The 25,297-nt window shown below is 38.5% G+C and overlaps 1 protein-coding gene across 7 annotated transcripts in view; it reads left to right on the top strand.

Moving 5' to 3' along the window:
- The window catches only part of VEPH1 (ventricular zone expressed PH domain containing 1), a 249,980-nt gene that overhangs the window by 84,044 nt on the left and 140,639 nt on the right, over positions 1 to 25,297 (top strand). For 6 of the 7 annotated variants that reach the window (XM_044251673.1, XM_044251670.1, XM_044251672.1 and 3 more), the window contains exon 6: positions 290 to 499. In XM_044251673.1, coding sequence (XP_044107608.1) covers positions 290 to 499 — 210 coding nt within the window. Of the gene's footprint in view, positions 1 to 289; positions 500 to 16,135; positions 16,444 to 25,297 lie in introns of those variants that run through there. The other variant, XM_044251676.1, reaches the window with a different exon arrangement.

Raw genomic sequence — 25,297 nt, 5'->3', positions numbered from 1 at the left:
CCTGGTGAGGACATAACATATCAAAACTTGATTTATGAATAGCAGTATCTAAACATTTTTGTAAACTTTACTCTCCAATAGCACAGCACAGATGAAAAGAAACCGAATCCTCTGAAACTTTATCATAAATTTTAAATTCCGGATGTGGGGGATATGTTTGAGTTGCAATGAGGACAATAATCCCAGAATGTGCTGACTTTAGATTTCATGCAAAAAATATTAGATTGATTCTGATTTAATTAATTTTCTTCCTTGTTTCTCTTTCTTCTCCTCTCTTTCCTTTTTGTAGGTGGCTGAGAAATGTATTCCTTTCCTAATTGGGCATTTGAAAGATTCGACCCATAATGATGTCATCCTAAACATCCTCATAGAGATAGCAGGCTATGAACCTGTGGCTTTGAATGGTTTTCTTCCAATGCTGAAAGAGATTGGTGAGAGATTCCCCTACCTTATCGGACAAATGGCAAGACTCTATGGAGCTGTGGGACATGTGGATGAAGTAAGTTTGGCTTTTTTCTCTCTGTTTCCCTAAATTCCAATCCCGCTTCATCCACTGGGGCTGTTGGACCTCCAAATTTGTCCTGGAACTTCTCAGAGTTCCCATTTCTCTTTTAAAACCTTCTGCATGGACAGTGGTCTTTGGATCAAGGGCGCATTATAGCAGGGCTAGGTGGAAGGTTCAGGGAGTAAGGATCTCATTGCTGGAGTGTCATAGGGAAGGGGAAGGATTAAAATGGAGAAAGCGCTAGGACAGACTCAAGACCACTTTGTAATAACAATAACCAATAAAAGGGTTGTGTCTTATTTCTGGTTGCAGTTTTGCTCAATGAGAAAACCATCAGGAAGCATAAGGTTAGGCCTCAGACATACCTATTAATAAGATCCCATAGCTATACTGTCAATAAATGCCTGAATTCAGTATCTTTTGAGCCCTCTGGATGATGTTACTTGGAAGAGTGAAATAAATGTTTATGCATGTTTAAAAGGCCTAAATATTTGCATAATAGAATCTTTTGGCAGGAACAGCAGGATGCCATCAGTTTGTGGGGATTAGGCGACCAAGAAACCATTTCCAGAAATTCAGGTTCTGAAGGGTATGCATACATGCAAGTCTGTCTGATGATTTTACATTGGGATTTAGGATTTTTATCTTTTTAAAATTAAAGTAAGTATATAATTGATAGAAGGAAGCTTTTACTTTCACCCACTTACATATAATACAGTTTCCTATAAGATAGATATAAAATTGTACAACTCTTAAAAGGGAATTCACGGTTCATCAAGTTCAGTCCCTTAATTCTAAAAACTAGATAAATTGAGTGACTTACCCAAACTAACACTGGGTCAGTTGGTGACCCAGCTGGAGTTAGATCTTTGTTATCCTTGGCACTCTTTTCAAAGTTTGTCTTAGAATGCACCTTTGGTTCTGTTTTATTTTATTTCTGCTGAGATTTGCAGATAGCCTAGTGAATGAGAGGCTTCTTTCTGGTGGAGGGACTTTCTCTAGCTTCCCAGAAAAAGGTGGGAGAGAAGAGTGGTCAAGCAGCTTGTAACTGTCAACATGAGGAGGGGATCTTGTAAAAGGATTACTTTGGTGCGGACATGCTGCTTAATATAATCCTGTCCTATCCACTGCTGTTGGGAATGTCTCACACCTGCCATGATCTGCTTTCTGGTAACACTTTGCCGTGCCTGTCACCTTTGCTGCCAGAGGAACCCACTGGTGTGCCCAAGTGCTTTTAGAACAACTTCAGCTGACAGCTGTTCAACTGAATCTGCTGACCTTGCAGATTTTTGTAGGTACCAAAAAATTCAACCTCTGATGTGTGAGGCCCTGGAATCTTTAAAACTCGTCCTGCACTTTAATGGTAGTTGTTTTCATCACAAATACACTTATGATTCATTAATGTGTTATAATACACACTAGAAGTGAATGAACTTCCCATAGAAAATGTAATCTGGTTTAAAAAAAAAAAAAAAAACTAGCCACATACAGTTAGTCACTGTAGGTTTATCTGAACTAAGGCTAACCTGACAGAGTTGCCTGTTATGGTGACATTTGTGTGACTCTGGGTGGGTGCAGAGAAAAGGTGAGGAGAACCAAAGAGCCTGAAGAATCACTTATTTCAGAATTCAGAGTATCAAAATATTTGTCCCTCCCACTCTTCTTGATCTCACATTCTCATATGTTCATGAAGGCATCTGTGTTTGAGGGAGAAAATTTTTTTCTGGTGGTTCTGACTCACCTTGCCAGCAAAGAACAATTCCAGATCAAATACCTTCCAAATATACCTAGATATCAGGATTGCATGGGGAGTTTTTAAATGATATAAGTTCATGAGACTCATAGAAAATCTAATAAATCAGAATCTCCAGGAAGGGGACCCAGGAATCTGGATTTGTAGGAGTAATTCTGATGCAGCTGTCAGGATCAGTATTTGAGATCCCCTGATATAAAATATTTAAAGCATATTGCATCTTAGATTTAGAATTAGGTCTTCTCCATCACTCTTTCTCTTTCCTCCATCAAGCTTTGTCAATCAATTAAAACTTCCCCAGACTACTGATATAAGCAGTTTAGATTAGGTATGGTTGAGAGTAACACAAAAATTCAACACAATAGTGGCTTAAACAAAGACAGTCATTTATTTCACTCACACTTAAAGAAGTCTTGGAAGCAGTCTGTCTAGAAATTCATGTTTCAGAGAATTTGAGTATACCAGAGAACACTTAACTTCTGTGTCACAGTCTAAGGTGGTTATTTATCCTTACCCATCAGGTCAGTATTTCAGCCATCAAGGAGGTGAAAGGAAAGAAAGAAGACTATCTTCCAGATAGTCAAATACAACCTACTATTCATATTCCACTGGCTACATAGAACAAAGTTACATGTGACCACACCTAGCTGCAAGGGAGGCTGGAACATGTAGTCTGAATTCAGGCGGTTACATATCAAGAGAGAAGGGCAGAAATAATGATAGAGGGCAAATAATTCCTCTGTTGCAGCTTGTCAAGTCCGTTTGTTTTCTCTCCTCAAAAATAACATCCTTACACAGGTTTACCTCCCTTCTGCTCCGATAGTCTTCATTTCATTATTGTATTTCACTTAAGGTCTGCCTGACCAAATCGCCTATAAATGTCAGTATGGCTCCTTTACTGAGAAATAATGCTCTTTTTATTTGTTTCTAACCCCTAAAATATCACCATTAGAAACTCTTTCTTTTGACTTTAAAGAATGATAAAGTTTGGATGTCCCAAGAACACGTGTAGTAGTCTAAGCAGCTCTTAATGGGTTCATTTGGTGAACCTGTTCAACTTTCTGAAAATCTCATGGAACCATTTCCCAAAGACCAAAACCAGCAAGGAAGATATATATGTATGTGTATTTCTACCCAACTCATTCTAAAAGGAAACATGAACTTACTGAAGTACATTGCCAGGTGGGCCTGAGGGCAGAAGTTAGAGTCCTGGACACCTGTGGAGAAGGGAATTGCAGTAAGGAGGGAGCAGCGGGAATTTTGCCTCAAAAAAAAAAAAAAAAAAAAAACCCACAAAAAACAAAAAACCCACCATTTTCTGAATGGAGAACTTGTTCTATAGTGAGATAAAGAGACATGGGAATATATGAGACATGGAAATATTTAGAATATTAAGGATAAGACAGCCATGGGACCCTAGTAACCTCAGTTCGTGGTCCTCTCTCTCATCCTGTCCTGTCTAAAAATTAACTTCATTTAGAAATTTTTCTTCTTGCACGAAAATAGGATTTTCAGATGTATTCAGGGTTTTCAAATGTCAGATGATGACATTGCTAGGATTTAAATGATTTTAGAAATACAGAAAAACAAATCCAACTTTGAGGATCTTCCTCCAACGTTGAAATGCATAATCTGTGACTGACTGGAGCATACTGTTCCATCCCTCCCTTATTGCCTGGTCTCCAGAAAACTGAACTGTTAGATCCTTAAGAGAAATAGGTGAGACTCCTGGGAGCATGCAGTCCTCAGGCCAGGGAGAGTCTTGGAGTAGAGCTAGCCTGGAATCAATTGCATGAATTATTAATCAACTTATGCCTCAACTTCTATGCTTGCATGAGGCCAGGAATGAGAACTGCAAGGCCTGGATACAGAGAACCAGACCAGATGTGCCTGTCTTTCACATCAGGGCCAGGTGGGTGGACACACTGTTATCAGCACCTTGAGAGCAATGTAACAGTGTTTCCATCTGCATTGCCAACAGCAGGGAGAGTTGTGTATATAAACCAAAAACTAAAACCCTACAGATTGTTATTATCTCTATCTCTCAAATGACCTCAGGGATCTTTTTTTCACCCAAACTTAAAGGAAACTGAACTTAATAGCTGTATGGTGCCTATATCACTATAGGAGGCAACAGAGTGCCTCATGAACCATTTTCAGGTTTGTGCTTACACCCAAAGCACATCTACTAGATAGAGAATAAAAAGGAAGGACCATAGGCCAGGGAAACATGCTTCTGGGGCAATGAAGCATTCTTGTCCCTGAGGTGCTCTTTCCTTGGCACTATCAAGTAAGGGACACAAATTGTTTCCATCATGCCAGGATTCACCCCAATTATGTGGGATGCTCAGTTGAAGCAGATGCACAAGTAAGAAATAATACTATATTAGATGTGTCTTCACATTAGCCAAAATGCACAGGTACTTTTGTCTTTCTCCAATGAGAAGATTGCAATGGAGACCTTAGGAGACAATAGCAGCTCCTAAGAATCCAACCTCAAAGTGTCTAGCAGTTTGGTGCCAGCTACCACATCTCTGGACAACACTTGATTAACTCAATGCAAAACCAAGGAGGCCCTAACCTGACCTAATAACCACACAGGGACCAAACCCTGCCCACAACAGGAAAAAAGAGCCATTACAAATCACTGGGCTTAAAGCAAAGGTGGCTCAGGCACAACAGTAGGGCACACACAGGAGGCAATTTTAAAGCACGGGTTCTGGTGAACAGGGGACAGTGCCCTGCAGGGCACTACAGAAACTCTTCTTCATAAGGCCACTACTTCCAAGAACAAGAGATATAGCTGACTTTCCTAACACAGAGAAACAGGCACAGAGAGTTAGACAAAATGAAGAAATAGAGGAATATGTCCCAAATGAAAGAACAGGACTAAATCAAAGCAAGAGAACTAAACAAAACAGAGGTAAGCTATATGCCTGAGAAAGAATTTAAAGTAATGATTGTAATGATACTCAATGGACCAGAGAAGAGAGTGGAGGACCTCACTGAGATGCTTAACAGAGAGATGGAATATGTAAAAAAGAACTAATTACAGATGAAGAACTAAGTAACTGAAATTTTTAAAAATACAAGAGGAAATAAATACTAGACTAGAGGAAGCATAAGAATGGATCAGTGACCTGGAGGAGAGAGTAATGGAAAGCAATCAAGCTGAACAGGAGAGAGAGAGAAAACACAATATAGACTGAAAGACTTAGGGAACACAGTTTCAGCATCAGGGATAATAACAGTCACATTATAAAGATTCCAGAAGGAGAAGAAAGAGAAAAGGGGGCAGAATAGTTGACAAGTTCCTGAATCTACGGAACAGAATCCACATCCAAGAGGCACAGAGAGCCCCTGACAAAATCACCCCAAAGAGGCCCACATCAAGACACATAGTAAGTAATTAAAATGATAAAAAGTAGTGATAAAGAGAGAATCTTAAAAGTAACAAGAGAAAATAAAAGAGTTACATACAAGAGAAACCCCATAAGGCTATCATTGGATGTCTCAGCAGAAATTCTGCAGACTAGGGGCACCTGAGTGGCTCAGTGGGTTAAAGCCTCTGCCTTCGGCTCAGGTCATGATCCCAGGTCCTGGGATCGAGCCCCGCATCGGGCTCTCTGCTCAGCAGGGAGCCTGCTTCCCCCTCTCTCTCTGCCTGCCTCTCTGCCTACTTGTGATCTCTGTCTGTCAAATAAATAAATAAAATATTAAAAAAAAAAAAAAAAAGAAAAGAAAAGAAAAAAAGAAATTCTGCAGACCAGAAGGGGGTGGCATGATATACTCAAAGTGCTGAAAGGGAAAAAATCTGCAGCCAAGAGTACTTTATTCAGCAAACCTATCATTCAGAGTAGAGGAAGAGATAAAGAGCTTCCCAGACAAAGAAGGTTAAAGGAATTCATGACCACTAAACCAGCCCTACAGGAAATGTTAAAAGGCAGTTTGAGTGGAAAGGAAAGACCATAAACAGGAGTAAGAAAAGTAGAAAGCACAAAAGCAATAAAATTAAGTATATCTATAAAAATCAGTCAAGGGATTCACAAAAAGATGCATGGTATGTCAGATACCTAAAACATTGGCGAGGGAGAGAGAAATAAAGAATGAGTTCAAACTTCAGTGACCATCAAGGTAATATAGACTGCTCTACACAGAGGATGTTATATATAAATCTAATAGTTACCACAAATCAAAAACCAGTAATGGATATGCAAAAAATAAAGAGCAAGGAACCCACATATATCACTAAAGAAAGCCAGCAAACCATGAGAGAAGAGAACAGGAGAAAAAAGGAACAGAGAAGAATTACAAAAACAACCATAAAGCAAGCAACAAAATGGCAGTAACTATATACTTATCAATAATAACTTGAATGTAAATGGACTAAAGCCTCCAATCAAAAGACATAGAGTGATAGAATATATAAAAAAGCAAGACTCATCTATATGCTGCCTGTAAGTGACTCATTTCAGAACTCAAGACACAAGCAGATTGAAGGTGAAGGGACGAAAAAACACTTACTATGCAAATGGAAGTTAAAAAAAAAAGCCAGGGTAGCAATACTTATATCAGAAAAAATAGACCTTAAGACAAAGATTATAACAAAAGATGAAGAAAGATACTGTAAAGTCATAACTGGAACATTCCAACAAGAAGATATAACAATTATAAATATTTATTCACCCAACATGGGAGGACTCAAATTCATAAAGCAGCTATTAATAAACATGAAGGAGATAATAGAAAAAAACACAATAATAGTAGGGGACTTTGACACCCTACTTACATCAATGGACAGATCATCCAAACGGAAAATCAACAAGGGACAGTGGCTTTTAATGAAAAGCTTCCAAATTCATTTTATGAGGCTGGCATTACCCTGATACCAAACCCAGAAAAAGACACTACAAAAAAAAAACAAAAAAAAACAAAAAAAAGAAAGAAAGAAAACAAAAGGCCAATATCTCTGATGAATATAGATGCAAAATCCTCAACAGAATGCTAACAAACTGAATCCAACAACACATTAAAAAAAAATAATGCACCACTATCAAGTGGGGTTTATTCCTGGGATCCAAGGGTGGTTCAATATTCATAAATCAATCAAAGTGGTTTCATATCATCAAGAGAACAAATAAAAACTTTAGGATCATTTCAGTAGATGCAAAAAAAAAACATTTGACAAGGTACAACATCCCTTCATGATAAAAACTTTCAATCAGGTAGGTTTAGAGGGAACATACCTCAAAATAATCAAGGCCATGTATGAAGAGTCCACAGCAAACATCATCATACTCAATGATACTCAACATGGAGAGCTTTCCCCCTCAGATCAGGAACAAGACAAGAATCTCCACTCCCACCACCTTCATTTTTTTTTCTTTAATTTTAAGATTTTTATTTATTTACTTGACAGACAGAGATCACAAGAAGGCAGAGAGGCAGGCAGAGAGAGAGGGGGAAGCAGGCTCCCTGCTGAGCAGAGAGCCCGATGCGGGGCTCAATCCCAGGACCTGGGATCATGACCTGAGCAGAAGGCAGAGGCTTTAACCCACTGAGCCACCCAGGCGCCCCCACCATCTTCATTTAACGAGGTACTGGAAGTCATAGTTACAGCCATCAGACAAGGAATAGAAAGAAAATGGGGCATCTGGGTGGCTCAGTTGGCTGAGCATTTTATTTTTAGTTTCAGCTTAGGTCGTGTTATCAAGGTTGTGAGATCAAGCCCCACATCAGGCTCCGTGCTCAGTAGGGAGTCTGCTTGAGATTCTCTTCTCCCTCTCCCTCTGCCCCTCCCCACTCTCTAAATTAAATAAATAAATCTTTTTTTAAAAAAGAAAAAGAAGTGAAAGACACCTAATTTGGTTAAAAAAAAGTAAAACTTTCACTATTGCAGATGACATGATATTATATATAAAAAATCTTGAAGTCTTCAGCAAAAAAATGCTGGAACTGATAAATGAATTCAATAGTCATAGGATACAAAATCAATGTGTAGAACTCGGTTGCATTTCTGTACACTAATAGTGAAGTGGTAGAGAAATTGCAAAAATAATTCCATTTACAGTTGCTTGAAAAATAATAAAATACATGGAAATAAACTTAACCAAGGAGGTGAAAGACCTGTACTCTAAAAACTATGACACACTGATGAAAGAAATTAAAGATGAGACAAAGACATGGAAAGTATTCTACATTCATGGATTATAAGAACAAATATTGTTAAAAAGTCCATACCACTCAAAGTAGTCTACAGAATTAATGTCATTCCTATCAAAATATCAATATCATTTTTCTCATAACTAGAACAAATAATCCTGAAATTGGTATGGAGCCACAAAAGGCCCTGAATAGAGAAAGCAATCTTCAAAAAGAAGAACAAAACTGAAGATATTGTAATCCCAGGCTTCAAGATACACTACAAGACTACGGTAATCAAAACAGTATGTTACTGGCACAGAAATAGAGGCATAAATCAATAGAAAAGAATACAGAGCCCAGATAGAAACCTACATTTATATGGTCAATTAGTCTTTAACAAAGGAGGCAAGAAGATGCAATGGGGAAAAAGACAGTCTCATCAATAAATGGGAAAACCAGACATCTACATGGAAAAGAATGAAACTGGACCATTTTCTAAAACTATACACAAAAAAATTCAAAATGTTTTCAGGACCTAAATGTGAGAACTGAAATCATAAAATCCTAAAAGAGAGCACAAGCAGTAATTTCTTTGGCATTGGCTGTAGCAACATTTTTCTAGGTATGTCTCCTGAGACCAGGAAAACAAAAGCAAAGATAAACTATTGGGATTACATCAAAATAAAAAGCTTCTGCACAGCAAGGAAAACCATGAATGAAACTGAAGGGCAAACTACTGAATGGGAGAAGATATTTATAAATGACATATTTGATAAAAGTTAGTACCCAAAATATATAAAGAACTTGGCACAACTCAACACCCCAAACCAAGTAATCCAATAAAAATGGGAAGAAGATATAAGCAGACATTTCTCCAGATATCCAGATGGCCAACAGACACATGAAAAGATGCTCAACATCTCTCTTTATCAGGGAAAAGCAAATCAAACCACAATGAGACACCACCTCACATCTATCAGTATGGCTAAAATCAATACCCCCAAAACAACAAGTGTTGACAAAAATGTAGAGGAAGGGGAACCCTTATGTACTGTTGTAAGAAAGCAAACTGGTACAGCTGCTGTGGAAAACAATTTGGAGGTTTCTCAAAAAGTTAAAAACAGAACTACTATGTTATCCAGTAACAGGTATTTGCCCAAAGGTAAGAAAACATGGATTCAAAGATACATGCCCCCCTATGGTTATTGCAGCATTATTTATAATAGCCGTATTATAGAAGCAGCTCAAGTATCCACCCATAGATGAGTGGCTAGAGAATAAATAGGATGATAGAATGTTACTTAGCCATAAAAAAGAATGAAATCTTGTGATTTGCAGCAACACAGATGGATCTAAAGAGTATAATGCTGAGTGAAATAAGTCAGTCAGAGAAAGACCAATACCGTGATTTCACTTATAGGATGAATTTAAGAAATAAAACCAAAGAAGAAAGGAAAAAGGAGACAAACCAAAAAACAGATATTTAACTACAGAGAACAAACTGATGGTTACCAGAGGGGAGGTGGGTGGGGGGATGGGGGAAAGAGTACACTTATCTTAATAAGCACTGATTAATATATGGAAGTGTTGAATCACTATTTTGTACACCAAATATTTGCAACTAATATAACTCTGTATGCTAACTATACTGAAATTAAAACTTAATAATAAAATAAAAAATATAAAATTTTTCTGTCTATAAATAAATAAAAAGTCCAATGAACCCTCTCAAGATGAAAATCTTGTGACTGGGTGTTTATTTTCTATCCCTGTTAGTCCACGTCTAGTCACCAAACAAGTATTTCTCTGATTCCCTGGAACTTAATCATATTTCAAAAATGAAAGATACCTATACTTTTGAACTTTATTTCAGAAATTTCTATTGCTGGGATTATTGAAACTTAAAAATATGTAAGGTAAGGTACAGAGTACATCCCAATATCCGTTTATCAGACATGGAGCATTTCACAAATTTTTAAATCTCAAAATATATGACTGTTAGAGGAATGCTTTCTCACCATTTCACTGTTGGGTTTTTTTTTTTTTTCTTCCTACAAAAAGCTCTGGGTTATAACAACAGTAAGGTAATAACATTTTTTAAAAGATCTTTTATTTATTTATTTGAGAGAGAGAGCATGAACAGCAGAGGGAGAAGCTGACTCCCCACTGAGCAGGGAGACTGAGGCAGGATTCGATCCCAGAACCCTGAGATCATGACCGAAGCCAAAGGCAGATGCTTAACTGACTGAGCCACTCAGGCACCCCAAAGTAATAACATTTTCTTCCCAAAACTTCAAATTTCATGATTATAGTACATCTTGCTAGATAGTTTTATTGGATAAGTTTCTGAATCTTTAAACAATTTTTTTGACTTAGAGTTACTTTTTTTTTTTTTTTTGGTACTCTTTATATCAATTTCCCTATCTATAAAATGGGGGAAATAACTGTACTTAACTCATAGTGCTGTTGTAAAGATGAAATGACAGAATCAGTGTGAAGCAGTGCTCCTAGCACATAACCGTGCCTGGGGATTAATGAGTACACTTATTGTGATGAGCACTGAATAGTGTACAGAATTACTGAATCGTTATATTATACACCTGAAGCTACTAATATAACAACGTATGTTAACTATACTGGAATTAAAATTAACACATACACCCAGATCATTCATACAAAGCCTTTAGCACAGTGCCTGGCATATAGAAAGTGCTTGATGATACATTTCTCTTTTTTTTTTTTTTTTTAAGATTTTATCTATTTATTCGACAGGCAGAGATCACAAGTAGGCAGAGAGGCAGGCAGAGAGAGAGAGGAGGAAGCAGGCTCCCTGCTGAGCAGAGAGCCCGATGTGGGGGGCTCGATCCCAGGACTCTGTGATCATGACGTCAGCTGAAGGCAGAGGCTTTAACCCACTGAGCCACCCATGCGCCCCTTAATGATACATTTCAACGAATCATATTAATAGCAGCAATTTCGATCACCTCTCTTGGCTCGGTTTCCTCATCTGTAAAATGAGAAGAGCACTATTATTCACCTCATAGTTTTTTGTGTGGATTTAATGAATTAGGCTGTATGGAACAGTGTCTGGCAAATGGTGAACAGTCAATAAATACAAGCAATCTAATTAATGTATTACTTCTTCAGTGTTGCTCAAGACTTTCATTTATTTGGAGATACTGAAGCTTAAGCCTAACAGACTGAAAGTAGGGAAGACAGCAACCAGGGAAATGATTTGTCTCTTCCCTGCTTCTCCAATGAAAGAGGCTGAATGTTTGTGTATCCATGGAACAAGCCCAAATAAGGACAGACAGGAAAGGAATGATTTACCATCAGTGACTGCACGTATCTGAAAGGTGCAAAGCAGGATTGACTGTATCTTTTCTTTTTTAGAGAATAGCTGGTCTATGTAGATTTTGTTTTCTAAGCAGAATGTATATCTGCTTTATATTTATTGTGCAGACGACTATTCCTGAGGGGAATAAGAGTAACAAAAACAATAATAGAACCACATTTTGTAAAAATTTTCTAATTTAAGATAGGTCTTGTATTCTTGGGGGCTCTGGAAGTAAACCGCTTTCCATAAAGGGCAGGTCGTCCCCAGGTCCTCACCTATAAAAACAGCGAAAATAATTGCAGTTTTATTTTTAAAGTTCTTATGAACTAAATATGAAGTGGTTTAAATTAAACCCAGGCCAGACTTACTGGTTTTTTTTTGTTTTGTTTTGTTTGTTTTCATTTGTTTGGTTTTTTTCGGTCCATGGAGAACTGAAATAGAATGTTTCGATTCCAGAGGCTTTTATTTTTTCCATCATTTTCTTGACTCACTGGACTGTGTCAGCCATGCACATGGCCTCAGCCCACTGGGTTGGGTACAGCATTTATTATAGACCTCTTTGCTAATGTGGGTCAACAAGGAAAAGAGACTCCATTGTAATGGCTTTGATTTTTTTTTTTTTTTTTTTGAGAAGCTGAATTGAAACCATGTGTTCTGTCTATTTACTTAAGGCTCAAGTAAACAAACTGAAAACAATTTTAGTTTAATAGTCAAATCCTAATGGGGACCAGCATCATTAGAAGGCACACACCAGTATAAAGCAAATGCTCCACAGCCATGTTTTTTTCCCCATGCCAGAGCCACAAGGAAGCAGACCAGTGTGCTGGAAACAGAGACGGGATGCCTTAAAATGCTCTTTAAAATGATCGAGCACATGGAAGGATGCTATGGCGGCTGGTTGTTTTCCTTAGCTGGAGACCAACACTCCGCACCTGTGGAGAGTCAAATGGCATGCCCTCCCAGGGCAGCCGCTGCCATGGTGGGTGTTAAATCCTGTGTCTTCTGCCTTGTTTTTTAACTGGCTGGAATATGCTGGCCAAGCACCATGGTGTGTTTATTACATCCTCTCTAGGCTCAGAGTCCTGGACACTTTTCAAGTAAAGAAGTGACACACATCTTGCCCAGGTCACCTTTCTGTGACATCCGGCAGGGTTTCCACAAAAACACTTTCAGGAGGAAAAGGAAAAGAATGACAAAGGCAACTGACAACCCCATTACTGTCCTCATCCTGACTGTGGAAAAACATCCTGGGAAATAGGAACTGGATCAATGATTTGCTCATTTAACTTGCAAATCAAGACTAAAGGATCTGGGAGTGGGGGCACTCTACGAAAGGAAGAACCCGTGACTTAAAACTACACTTTCCTCAAAGATGGAGAATTTAGTCAAAACTTTGGTAGTCTCAGTTACTTTGGAGATTCATTTTCTTAAGCCTTGGCTGGTGCCAGCCAGATGCTCCTGAATATTGCAGAGCTGTCATCAACTGGGGAAGACATTTCCCTCAAAATACGCAAAGAGCTTTCTTGTTATTTACATTGTGAGAAGACTGCATGTTCATTGTAAATAGTATCAATAATAAACCTCTTCCAAAGTGTAAGGAAAACGAAATCAAAACAGACTTTGAGTATATATAGAGTATGCTTTCAAATAATGGTGCTGCTATTCCAAATCCTCCCTACCTCCAGGATACGGGTGTTGGTTGCTAAGTCTTTCTGGGTACAAGCCCCAGTGCTGATGACGGGGACACAGAGAAGAGAAAAATGTGGTCCTTGTTCTAGAAGTGTTCTCAGAGAATGTGGGCCAAGGGAGATGTACAAACAGATGATTTGAATTTAATTCGGTGTGTGTTACTACTTCATCCTGAACTGGATCAATAAGGACACAAGGACCTGCATGAGGGAGTCCGGGAGAGTGTTATGTAAGCTTGGTTTGTCAGATGACAGGATCGTGTCATGGGAAGAAGAGGAAGGTATCCATGGGTGGACACAACACATACAATAGCAAGCAGCTGGGGAAAGAACTTGAGTCTCCTGGAAACCAGGAAGAATTTCAAGTGCCTGGAGCATTGAATGAATAATGGAGGAGAGCGTGAGGCTGGTCGGTAGACTGGGGCTAGATTCCGAAAACTCCTCATTGATGAGCAGACAGTTCCTGTCTTCTACCTTGTCTCTTCGAAATTATTCATCCCTGAAGCTCAGATGACCTTATTTTGTTTCCCTCCGCATTGCCCACAAGTAAATGAATACCGTATACCTCAGCGTTCCCAAGAAACTAAAGAGCCTGTAAAAGGACAAACAGTCCCCACAAATAGTTGCAAATGCAGAGCAGTAAATAATGGTTACAAAAGTTACATGTTGCAACAATTTTCAACAATGTCTTGTAATTATCAACTGTAATTTAGGCCAACTGACCATATCCACAAATGGCTTTCAGTTCCTCGGTGTGAGCCGGGAAGCTTGACGAAACTTATGATGCAGCAGCAGCACCCAGAAGGTACCTCTTCCTGACCAGTCTCCCCTTAGGGTTGAACCCCAAGAATGGCAGCCTGTTCCCCACAGAGTTGATCTCCTTTCTTCCAAGAGGAACTGTTTGACTTTCTTGCAAAGATGTCTGTGCGGAAATAGGTGAGGGTATTTGCCCCAGGAAAGTAGGAAGCTCCTACTCAGTGACTCTCCCCTTAGCCTGCAACTCAAGAAGTAACCGAATCCTGAATCCTCGTTCACCAGAAGGACAAATGAGCCTTGGCAGCAGGGGGGTTGAGAGAATAAAGTAGTTGTTAATTCCAGCTCAAATCCTGCTGCTCTCTTAAGAAGCCAGCAGCAGTCCCGACCTCATCCATTTCCTCCCTCAGACGTTAATCACTTAGGCTTAAGCAGGCTACTTCACCTGCAAGCATCTGCATTTCTTTGCCAATGGCTTTCCTCACTTTCACAAGCCACTGTGCTAATATGCATGACAGGATCGAGATGTGAGGAATCAACACTCCCCCAGCAGCCCTCAACCAATGATGGGAGTTGAGGTATATACCTCAAATGAGAGCCCCTTTCCCCAGAATTCTCAGGTATCCTTTGTGGCTACTTCCCTTCTGTACCTCCCTTCTACTCCCCTGCTGATTCCCTGCAGTTTCCAAATAAGTGATTGGCACTTCAGTCATCTCAAGGATCCTGATCCAAGGAAAAGACATTTCCATGCCTCCCCAAGCCACTATGATCTCCCCTGTTCTGAACATGTCTGTAATGTGGAGGTTAGCATTTGATTTTCATCTGGTTGCATTGGCTTTTCATTCATTGAGTCTGGAGCTTGACTAAGTAAGCATCAGTATGTTGTGCTAGTGAATGACAGCTGATGACAGGGCAGGTTATATGTAAGGGGGAGGGGCAGGCAGGAGATCTATAGGCATTGGGTTCCAGTCATGGCTGGTGGCTACCGGTTTCCAGAAGCTGTCGGTCTTCTTCCTGTGTGGTGGCCAAAGCATAGTCCCCAGACTAGGAGCATTGGGCATCACCTAGGAATCAGAATCCACAGTTTAACAAGATCCCCAGGTAATGTGGATGCATGTGAAAGTTTAAGATGCACTGGCCTCAAGGAGCTAGGCCCTGCAGGATTTATCTGCTGTAGTATAAACCCCCTGAGATTTATTTATCAAAAAATTTAAGCCTGGGTTTATTTTGTAGTGAGTAGGAGTTGCCAGCTTGATATTGGTTCATATGGACTGAGCTAAAGTGGCTGAGAAAAGATACATCTGACAGCTGACTGACCAATGGACTGTCACACTGAAATGTTCTGTTAGAGTTCCTAGCTTTCACCAGAATGATACTAGTTATCTACATGAATACATGAGCACTTGAAGATAACACATAAAAAATGACACTGAGAAGGGTGGCTTGACATCAGTTTATTTCTTGTTAAGTCATAAATAAGTCTAAAGTAGACAAATACATAGTTGCTATATAAGATTAGTGCATTTGAGATGACTGGAAAATAAGTGTTCCTAGACAGGAGTGAATGGAAATGATCAACCATCAAGGTTCTGTAGATCCCACAGAATTTCAGATATCTGGCAGTTCACCTGGAAAGGTGGAAGACAAACTTTCCTAACTATCTCAAACCATTGAAATCTTTATTTACTAAATGTGGTTGATTTTAGAAATCCCAGAATTAATTCTAAACTCCTACTGCACTTTCCATTCTCTCAGAATATTTCTTGTACTGACTTCTGCTTTGGAGGGCAAACTCCTTCAGCTGCAGATAGCATTCTTTGTGATGAGGGTCCCTATCTCATGCAAAAATCCCCTTCTTCCTTCAAAACCTTTCCAGAGCTGGCTTTCTGTATGACAGCTCTGCATTCCTGAAGCACTATTTGGTTACAAACTTTCTCTCCTTGGTTGTCTCCTAGGTACAAATTCAATTGGAAGAGGAGGAGGGTAATGAAACAGAAGAAGTTACAAAGATTTTCTGAAGGAAATATTCTCCTTTCCTTTACCTTGGAGAGTGAGAATGACCTTGAAGGCAAGATGCATGGATTTTAGTATCCCATATAGTAGATAAAACGGACACTGTAGATACAATGAGGTGACCCTTCTGTTCTGCTGTTGAGAAATGACAAGATTAAACCATGCTATGATCTGAATGTGCACCCCTCACCCCACCCAATTCATATGTTGAAACCTAACTGCCAAAGTGATGGTATTAGGAGGTGGAGCCTTGGGGAGGTGATTAGATCATGAGGGTGGAGACCTCATGAATGGGATTAGTTCCCTTATAAAAGAGGCCCAAGGGAGCTCTCTTGCCCCCATACTCCTGGAACCAAATACCACATCGAAAAATCTTAAAAGGCTGTTTTACTCTTTTGCCACTGTTACTAGAAGTCAGCTCACAAATAAGTGGAAAGCAATTTGGAACATAATTCTTTACTTCCAGTCAGTGTATTTCAAACTTTTGAACATACCATCGCCAGACATATCTTCAAAACCCCATCCTAGTCACTGCAATTTGTTTGCATATTTTTATTTACTTGTTTATTTATGCCAGTTAAGTTTAAATAAATTTGTTTATGTCAATGAGAAGTTGAGACTGTTCCCAATGAAAGCATATTTGCTATGAGACCAAAAATAATGAACCCAAGGCAAAATCCAATATTGAGAGGTAAGCAGTGGGAGGATGGGGAACAGGGTACCAGAAAAACAGTATCAAACTCGCCTATCCAATCTCAGGCAAGATTTACACTTTTGCAAATTGCATTTTTCCGTTTATTCTCTGCCATAAGTAATGAAATAATACCCAAATATTTCCATCTAACTGTGCTTTAGGAGTTAAATCTCAGCTACCATGAATAAAACATCCTGGCTATTTCTTATGAAAATAAGTAGGTACAAAGAAAGATAGTTAGCTAGTGTTTAATTATATAATGAGCAAATTATGTAATGTAATGAGTAAATTATGGAGAGTTCAATTGTAGCTGATGTATAGTTCAACTGAGTTAAATCTTACCATAATGTTCCTTTTCTAGTGAACAAAAGCATTTTTTTTTCCTGGCAAAAGGCTCAAACACAATTTCTTTCTCTCTCTTTCTCTCTTTTTTTTTTTCTTTTCTTTTCCTTTCCTTTTCTCCTTTCCTTCTCTTCTCTTGTTTCTTTTCTTTTCAGGCCCATAATAATCATTTTTCTCCAAAATGGTTTCCATGATTGGGCCAGGTCTGTGGTTACTTTTTTTTTAAAATCATTTTGTGATTATGCCACATTTGCTAAACAGATATTGTGTAATCAAAGATGGGGTGCTTCTTGAGGTCTCTAGAAATGTTTCAATGTTAAAGGCCCCAGTGGTCTTTCAAAATGTTTGCTTAATTAAAGGAAAAGAAATAGTGGAACCATTTTTCAGGATAATCAATGAAAGATCATTTACATGAAGGAACCATGGTGTAGTGAGAGAAGAAATCCTGGCTCAGTATAATTTATTCTGGGTCCCTTGAGTCCACACAAAAGATTTACCTTTAAGAGGCTAAGTTCACAAGCCCCCAGTTTTTAGGGAGTAAATCCAAACTATAGAACCTCTACATCTTTTATCAACCCACCAAATAACACTATGTTAGAAGCTCAAATTAGAAGAGACTTCTGCACGCTTTCATATCTGTATTAGGGGGTCAGTGCAAAGAAAAGATGCTGGAAAAAACCCTCAGGACAAAGGTAGACCGATTTATCTTTTCCAAATATAATTGTGGCCACGCTGAATACTATTTTGGGGAAAAAAATCATTTTTAAATTGGAACACATTATTTGACAGCAGATCATGTTCAGTGCTTTGCCCTTTAAAAAAATCAATCATACTAAAAACATAATTTATTTGGGTATATTATTATCTCAAAAAGCAAGGTATAAAGGTAAGCTACCTTTCACATTCTCTGATTTCTATTTTAAATCCTAAGTCTTTCTGAGGAAGACAAAGTAAGTTCCACATTTAAATAAAAGCCATAATTGGTTTATAAATACAAAAATTATACTTTTTTAGAAGAAGGGTGGGGTTTACTTGAGCATTCTGTGCCAAATGCATGCTGTTGAACTGTGTCCAATTGGTCCTTAATTTTTGCCATGTTACAAAATTCGAGGTTCTTTCCGAACAAAGGATACATCTGTTTTTATCAGCTGTTTCTTGACTTTTGTTACTGGGACTTATTTTTTAAAATTGTTTTGCCTGGATGGCATTGTTTTACTTGGCATGATTTATTACTCTCCCATGTCCCCACAGAAACTATGTATTCCGGAAATAATGCAAACTAAATCAAAAATAAGAAGAAAAAGATGGGAACTCATTTCATTTACATTGGATTAAATGATCATTTATAATATGTGAATACATTTACATTGTAATAGAATTTTTATTTATCAATGGGAACAAAAATATGTTCAATTACTCTAAGCCAATATACGGAAAAATTGAGGCATGATCAGAGGTCAAAAGGAAGAATTGAAGAATGTGACTTTTTGGAATGTTATTTAAAAAATCAGCTCAAAATTGGAGGATTTTCCGCCTAACTGAACATTAATAATGTTTTTATTTATTTATTCTCTACTTTGTTTCACAAAAGATTTCAAGCAGTTTGCCTTTTCAATGTTCTGTTAAAAAATGTATTGAATCTTAGCTTTTGATATTTATGAACTAAAGACATTTGATGCCTACTTACTGTGCAAGCATTTTGCATATATTTTATGCTAATTTTTAAGGCTAGAAGAACATATCTTTGAATAACATAACATTTAAAGAGTAAATTTATTAGTTGTACTGTTATCTTGGCATGTATAGATTACTGGATAGCTTGACAATTACTGCCTTGCCAGCTTCAATAACTAACTTTTTGTGGGGTTGAAAATGTTAAAATAATAGGATAGTTTTACTTTAGACAGGAAAATATTGAAAAAGACTGGGGAATAATTGCAAAGAGCAAAATATCTAGATATCTATAGATAATGAGATAAACTTGGCTCAAATCACTAAGAAAATCTTAAATTGTATGGTGCTTTTATTTAATCATGTAACATTTTAAATTTTTAAGCATTTTAAATTTTATTAAATTTAAATTAAAACATTTTAAAATTTTAAACATTTTAAAATGTTTAAAAAATTAAAAAGTGTTTTAAAAAATTTAAAAATTTTTCAGGAAAATGTAGAGCCTATTTCACTTCTAGGTAAACTTTTTTTGTAGTTGGCCCATATTTGCTGATATTGGGGTTTGGGACATTTCTAGATCTTCTAAAACTTTGTCAATTCACAAGATAAGTTAACCAGGAAAATTTGAGGAGATATATTGCTTTTGAGACAGCTTGTTTTAGTTTTGTGATAATTCAAATATCCCTGAATTTGCATTTACCATTTTTGTTACTCAAACAGCAATAGCTAACATTTATTTAGCATTCCACCTGCCAAGCATTGTTCTGAATGCTTTGTTTTTTTAACTGATTGAATCCTCAGAGCTGCTGGATAGAGCAGGCACTGCTTATTCATGTTTTATAAGCCAAGACATAGAGAGTTACGTAACTTACCCAAGGTCCATGACTGGCCATCACAGTGCCAAAATTCAAACTCAGGAAGGAGCCTCCGAGCCCAGTTTGTGACCACCATGCCTGCTCAGAAAATGAGGCATCGTTGTGTGAGCTTTACGTGCTACTGCCACCATTCTGTTCTCTGAGAGCGGAGTTTTCTCTGTGAATATTTATCCAAAGAAAATCTCTCACATTTATTGACAATTTGAATAGCCAATACTCTTCTTATTTTTGCCTCGCTAGTCTCTTACTTATCATTTCTATTTTACATGAGGAAAGAAAGATTTCAAGAGATTTTATGCAGTGGAACAATTTAGGTTGTTGCTTGAAGATATCTCAGAAAGAGCTACGAATCTCCAGGATCGGTCTGAGCAAAGGCTAGAATGGGGAAATTTCACCCATTGCTCAGGCAGAGCAGCTGAATCCAACAGAAATGCAACGCAAGCAGGTCTCTTATGACTCGGACTCAGTCGCCATTTTGGATTTTCTAAAAAGAGTGATTATAAACCCACCAGGGAATAGAATTTTGGAATTTTATCTTAAAGGTTAATACCTCAAATTCCAAATAGAAAACAGAGTTGAAGATGCCAAAAATCTTCTAGTTAATAGGACAAAGAACCATAGACCATCAGCAAGTGCAACTTTACCTGCTCCAAGGTGATTCCTGCCAATTAAAATTTTTTTCTCATAAAAGAGTTGCAATTCTCATTCAGGGAGGGCTGCATAGTGTGGTATCCCAAACCAGATGGATCCCTTATTTTTGTGGCATTTTTCTAACATCTTTTTTTCCCTTTTATATGGAGAACCAAGAAAGAAAGAGAAAAGGATTTCAGAATGTCAATGTTACCCATATTTTCATCTTCTTCTATAAAGAATTGAGTTGTAAGCAAAAAGCAAATGACTATGCCCAGTCTTCAATCTACACACCCGAGTTGGGTCACATAAACAAAAAAATCTATAATGGGGAGAAGAATTAATATGTGGTGAAAAATGCAGTTCAAATGGATTTAGATGTGTAGTAACCTCCCACTTAAAGAAAATTTCAATTAGTTTAAAGACAATAAGAGAACCTGCTGATGATGGAAAGTACAGGAAAAGACAAACTGGGAGATGTGCTGGAAACCATACTCCATCTGACCTTAGTAAAGGTGAACTAACATTTCTCTGTGCATGATTGCAATGGTTTATGCAAAGTCATGTGTTAACAACTTAGAATGTCTTTCAATTCAGGCCAACCAAGGTAAAAGCAGGTATTTCCTTTTATAGGAGATCCACAAAGATCTGAGATTAATCAATAGATCCTCCTACCAACCTACCGACCCATTTTCTTTCCTACCTTCCTTTCTTCCTTCTTCCTCCCATCTTTCTATCTTCCTCACTGATTTTGTGTTTGTGGATTCACCCACCAGTAAAATGTGTTTGTAATCCCAGATCAATACTCAAGGTGCTTCTGAGATCATCCACAGACCTGCACAGAACAGCAAAAAATTTGAGTCACCTAATTGAAGTGGAACAAGGTGCTATTTTGCCTTCTTATTTCAGCTCTCATAAAAATGTCTGTTCTTTTCATGGTCGATTTAGTGTCACATTTTTCTCGTCTTTGTCTTTTTTCCTGGTGATTTTGCTGTTTAAAACGTCCCACAAGTGTAGCACTGAAGTGCTGTCTAGTGTTTCCAAGTATAAGAAGGCTGTGATGTGCCTTATGGAGAAAATGTATGTGTTACAACAAGCTTCGTCCAGGCATGAGTTACAGTACTGTTGGCTGTGAGTTCATTTTAAATGAATTAACAATATATATTAAGATGTCTTTAAAACAAGGCTATGTACTCCTCAGTTGATGAAGATGTATGACCAGAGGCTTGTGAAAACCTAGCCCTGTATTTCCCTAGAAACAATACTTCTGCATTTGCTAGTTCAGTGTTCACACAGATACACATACAGAGAGGGGAATATATGTATCATCATATCACCAACAATGTGAGTCTATGGAGCAGAATCCTCTGAGCTGCAATAATTTCCCACCTTCTCACAAACTGCCAAATAAGTGACCAACTGTCTCAATTTGCCCATATGCCTTTGATTAAGGGATTTCCCAGGATGAGGGACTTTCAAGTGTGACAGCTGGGAAAATCCCAGGGCAAACTGGAAAGAGTTAGTCCCCTACTCTAGAATTTCTCGAAGCCAAAGAATTACGGTGGGGTTGGGGCCCATACAGACCCTTCAGATCTTGCTCTGGAGCTAGTAATCCCACCATCATTAGGAAAAAGACTTATGAAACATATACCTCAAGCCATTAAGCCCCCCTGGCCCCACTCATACTTCTAAGGGTTCATGAGCAAAACCTAAGGCCTCTCTGGCAACACTTGATTGAGAAAGCATTAACCATAAGTTCATTTGATTTACATTTCTAATGTCCCTGTGTCTCTTTGGTGTGAAGAGACTTCAGAGTTGAGCTGTGAAGAAATATAATGACTTAACCCAATAAAAAAGCAAAAATAGCAGATGCCCAAGAAATTAAATATTTCCATTCAGGCAGCTAAATATACTCTTTTCCATTATTTTTCTGTACATTGACAAATAATAGAGGAGAAAAAGTGTGGACTTTAAGATTTATCCACATTTCCTAAATCAACAAATCCTCAACTTCTCTGAGATTTGTGGCTCTGTACAGAAGAGTGATTCTCAACCCTGTCTGCACATGAGAATTATCTGGGAGGTTTAAAAAAGTCCTATGCCTTGACTCCACCTATTATAATGAGATTAAATAAGAATGGGGGTGGGGTGTTACTGGGCATTAGAATTGTTCTAGAAGCTTCTCAGGTATTCTAATGTGAACCCTCAGCTAAGTAGCACTCACAGGGGAGACGGTGTTGAGGAAAGGTCTCAGGAAGCTTCTAGGTTCAGCAGAGAAGAGCATTATATCAACTGGTGATGCCTGCAGAGGGCGGAAGGCAGGGAAGCTTTCAGCACACAGGGCTGCACTACACACCAGAAGTAGAAACATTCAAACTCTGTAATCGGGCAACTCTTGATTCTCTCTTGGCTCAGCTGTTAGGACTGTCTCACCTGTGTGACGTTGGTCAAGTGATTCGCCCCTTTGTCATCAGTACCGTCCCCCGATAGCCATTTTGCGAGATTTGTAGTAAGGATTGAGGAACCACATGCCAAGTACCTGGCACACAGTGAATGCTTAAGAAAGAGAAACTATTATCCTCATGACAGGCTCACACATTCTCATTTTTGACCGCTTTCTGAGCTGCATTCTGTGATCCTGACAAAGAATACCAGGGGAGGTTTATGAGGTGGGAGTAGAGTTATTTTAAAAACAAAATGAATAACACTGATAAAAATGAATGGTACGGCCAAGGCAATTTTGTAAGCACATAATCTAGTTCAGGGGTCGCAAATGACTGCCTGTGGGCCAAATCTAATCATACCCACTCATTTACTTATTGTCTGGAGCTGTTTTCCCACCACAGAGATCATATGGCCCCTAAAGTTAGAAATATTTACTATCAGGTCCATTACAGAAAAAGTTTCTGACCCTTGATTCTCGTTCATCAATTCTCAGTGTGGTTCCTGGACCCTTGAGACCCCGTCAGGGGATCCGTGAGGTCAAAGTTATTTTCACAGTAACACTCATACATCATTGGCCGTTTGCACTGTGTTGACATTTTTGCTGGAAGGACAAGAACCATGGTGGGTAAAACCGCTAATGCCTCAGCATCCATGCAGGCAAGGGCACCAACAGGCTTTTTAAGTTCTTTAGCACCACACCTTCACAGGAAAAAGCAAACAAAAAGCCAGTTTCACTTAACTCAGGGTTTCTTAGCTTTGGCACTATTGACATTTTGAGCCAGATAATTCTTGGTGGCGGGGAGCTGTCCTGCCTGATGTATGATGTTTATCAACATCTCTTGGCTCCATCCCCTATGGACTGACTGGACAACCAGCCCTTCCTCCCATTCCTCAGGGTTGACAACCCAAAGTGCCACCAGCCATGTTCTTTTTTGTTTTTTGTTTTGTTTTATTTTTGATTTCTCAGTTTTAACTTAATACATGTGACAATATAGGGCACATAGGAATAGGTAAAACTCAGATCAACAAAAACTCTCTGGGGTCGCCTGTGATGTTTAACAGAGTAAGGAGATTCAGAAACCAAAAAATTTTAGATCTGCTGCTCTCTCTTGTATTCACGGTGCATTTACGATTTATATATCACAAAATCAAGGACCATATAACTGACAATAAGCAATATGTAGAAACAAAAAGTAGAAAAATATGTGTGTGAGCGGGCTGGGGTCTCTGGACGGGAGGGACTGTGGGTATCCCCAGCAAGTACACAACTTTAGAGGCAGAAAAGGCATATGTGACCCTGAGCAAGTTAGTCTTCTGTTTGTGCCTTAGTTTCCTCCTTATAAAATTAAAGTGATCACAGTTCTCCTCTCAGAGTATTATTGGGAGGATTTCATGAATAAACACATAAAAAGTGTGCCAAATAGGCTTGGCACTTAGATTAAGTATACCCTGTGGGTCAGCTATTATTATTTTTATACTAAGTAGTTTGTCAGAAGGGATGAAGTCAGGCCTGCAATTAAGGCGTACAGGTGCTGCTGACCTTACCCCCAGTGGAATGACTGAAAACAGAAAAAATGAAGTCACTGGCTCCCCAGAGACAAAATATCATGGAGTTGAGAAAGAAATCAGAATCTTCAAACCCCCTTCCTACCCTAACACTACACTTTCTAATCCAAAATCACATCTGTTACCCCTGTAAGGTACATGGACATTCTCCAAGGTTTCAAACAAACGATGTGAGGTTGGCTTGGTTTCATATGTTAGTTCCAGAGCAGTTATAATTTTTCTTGTTCCTGCACTGTGATTAATTTTCCCTTCAGCTCAATTTGGCTGCCAGAAGACCATACAGAATTGTATTGGTTTCCGAAAATACCCACACAGTCCCTTTCACCTTTAGGAAGACACATCCTTTAAAGAAAGGGCTTGCTAGGGACACCTGGATGGCTCCGTCAGTTAAACATGTGCCTTTGGCTCTGTTCATGATCCCAGGGTCCTGGGTCCTGGGACCCAGCTCTGAGTCAGGCTCCTTTCTCAGCAAGGAGTCTGCTTCTCCCTCTGCCTGCTGCCTCCCACCCCCTGGCTTGTGCTCCATCTTTTTCTCTCTCTGACAAATAAATAAAATCTTTAAAAAAAATAATAAAGGGCTTGCTAATTTTTATAGTAAGAAGAATTCTTAATAAAACCATAAGGACACTTCTTGGATAAGCAAATGAAATGTTTGCGCCATGGTTTTAAAAAGTGCTGAAAGAAGAATCTGATTCTGAAGGTGAAGAGAGAAGTTACTTGAAATTTGAAATTACATTCTCTGTAGTAAAGTGCCCCACATGCCGAATTTCATATCTTCCTAACTTCCCTGTATCGAGCACGGCAAGTGTTACTATAGTTATTTTCTGTGGCTACTGAGAATGTTGAGTTTAGATTCTAAAATTCAGTTAAATCCAAATGTC

Source organism: Neovison vison, chromosome 6, assembly GCF_020171115.1.
Source record: "Neovison vison isolate M4711 chromosome 6, ASM_NN_V1, whole genome shotgun sequence".
NCBI lineage: Eukaryota > Metazoa > Chordata > Mammalia > Carnivora > Mustelidae > Neogale > Neogale vison.
Note: the sequence above shows the minus strand (reverse complement) of the source record. Positions and strands in the feature narration are given on the sequence as shown.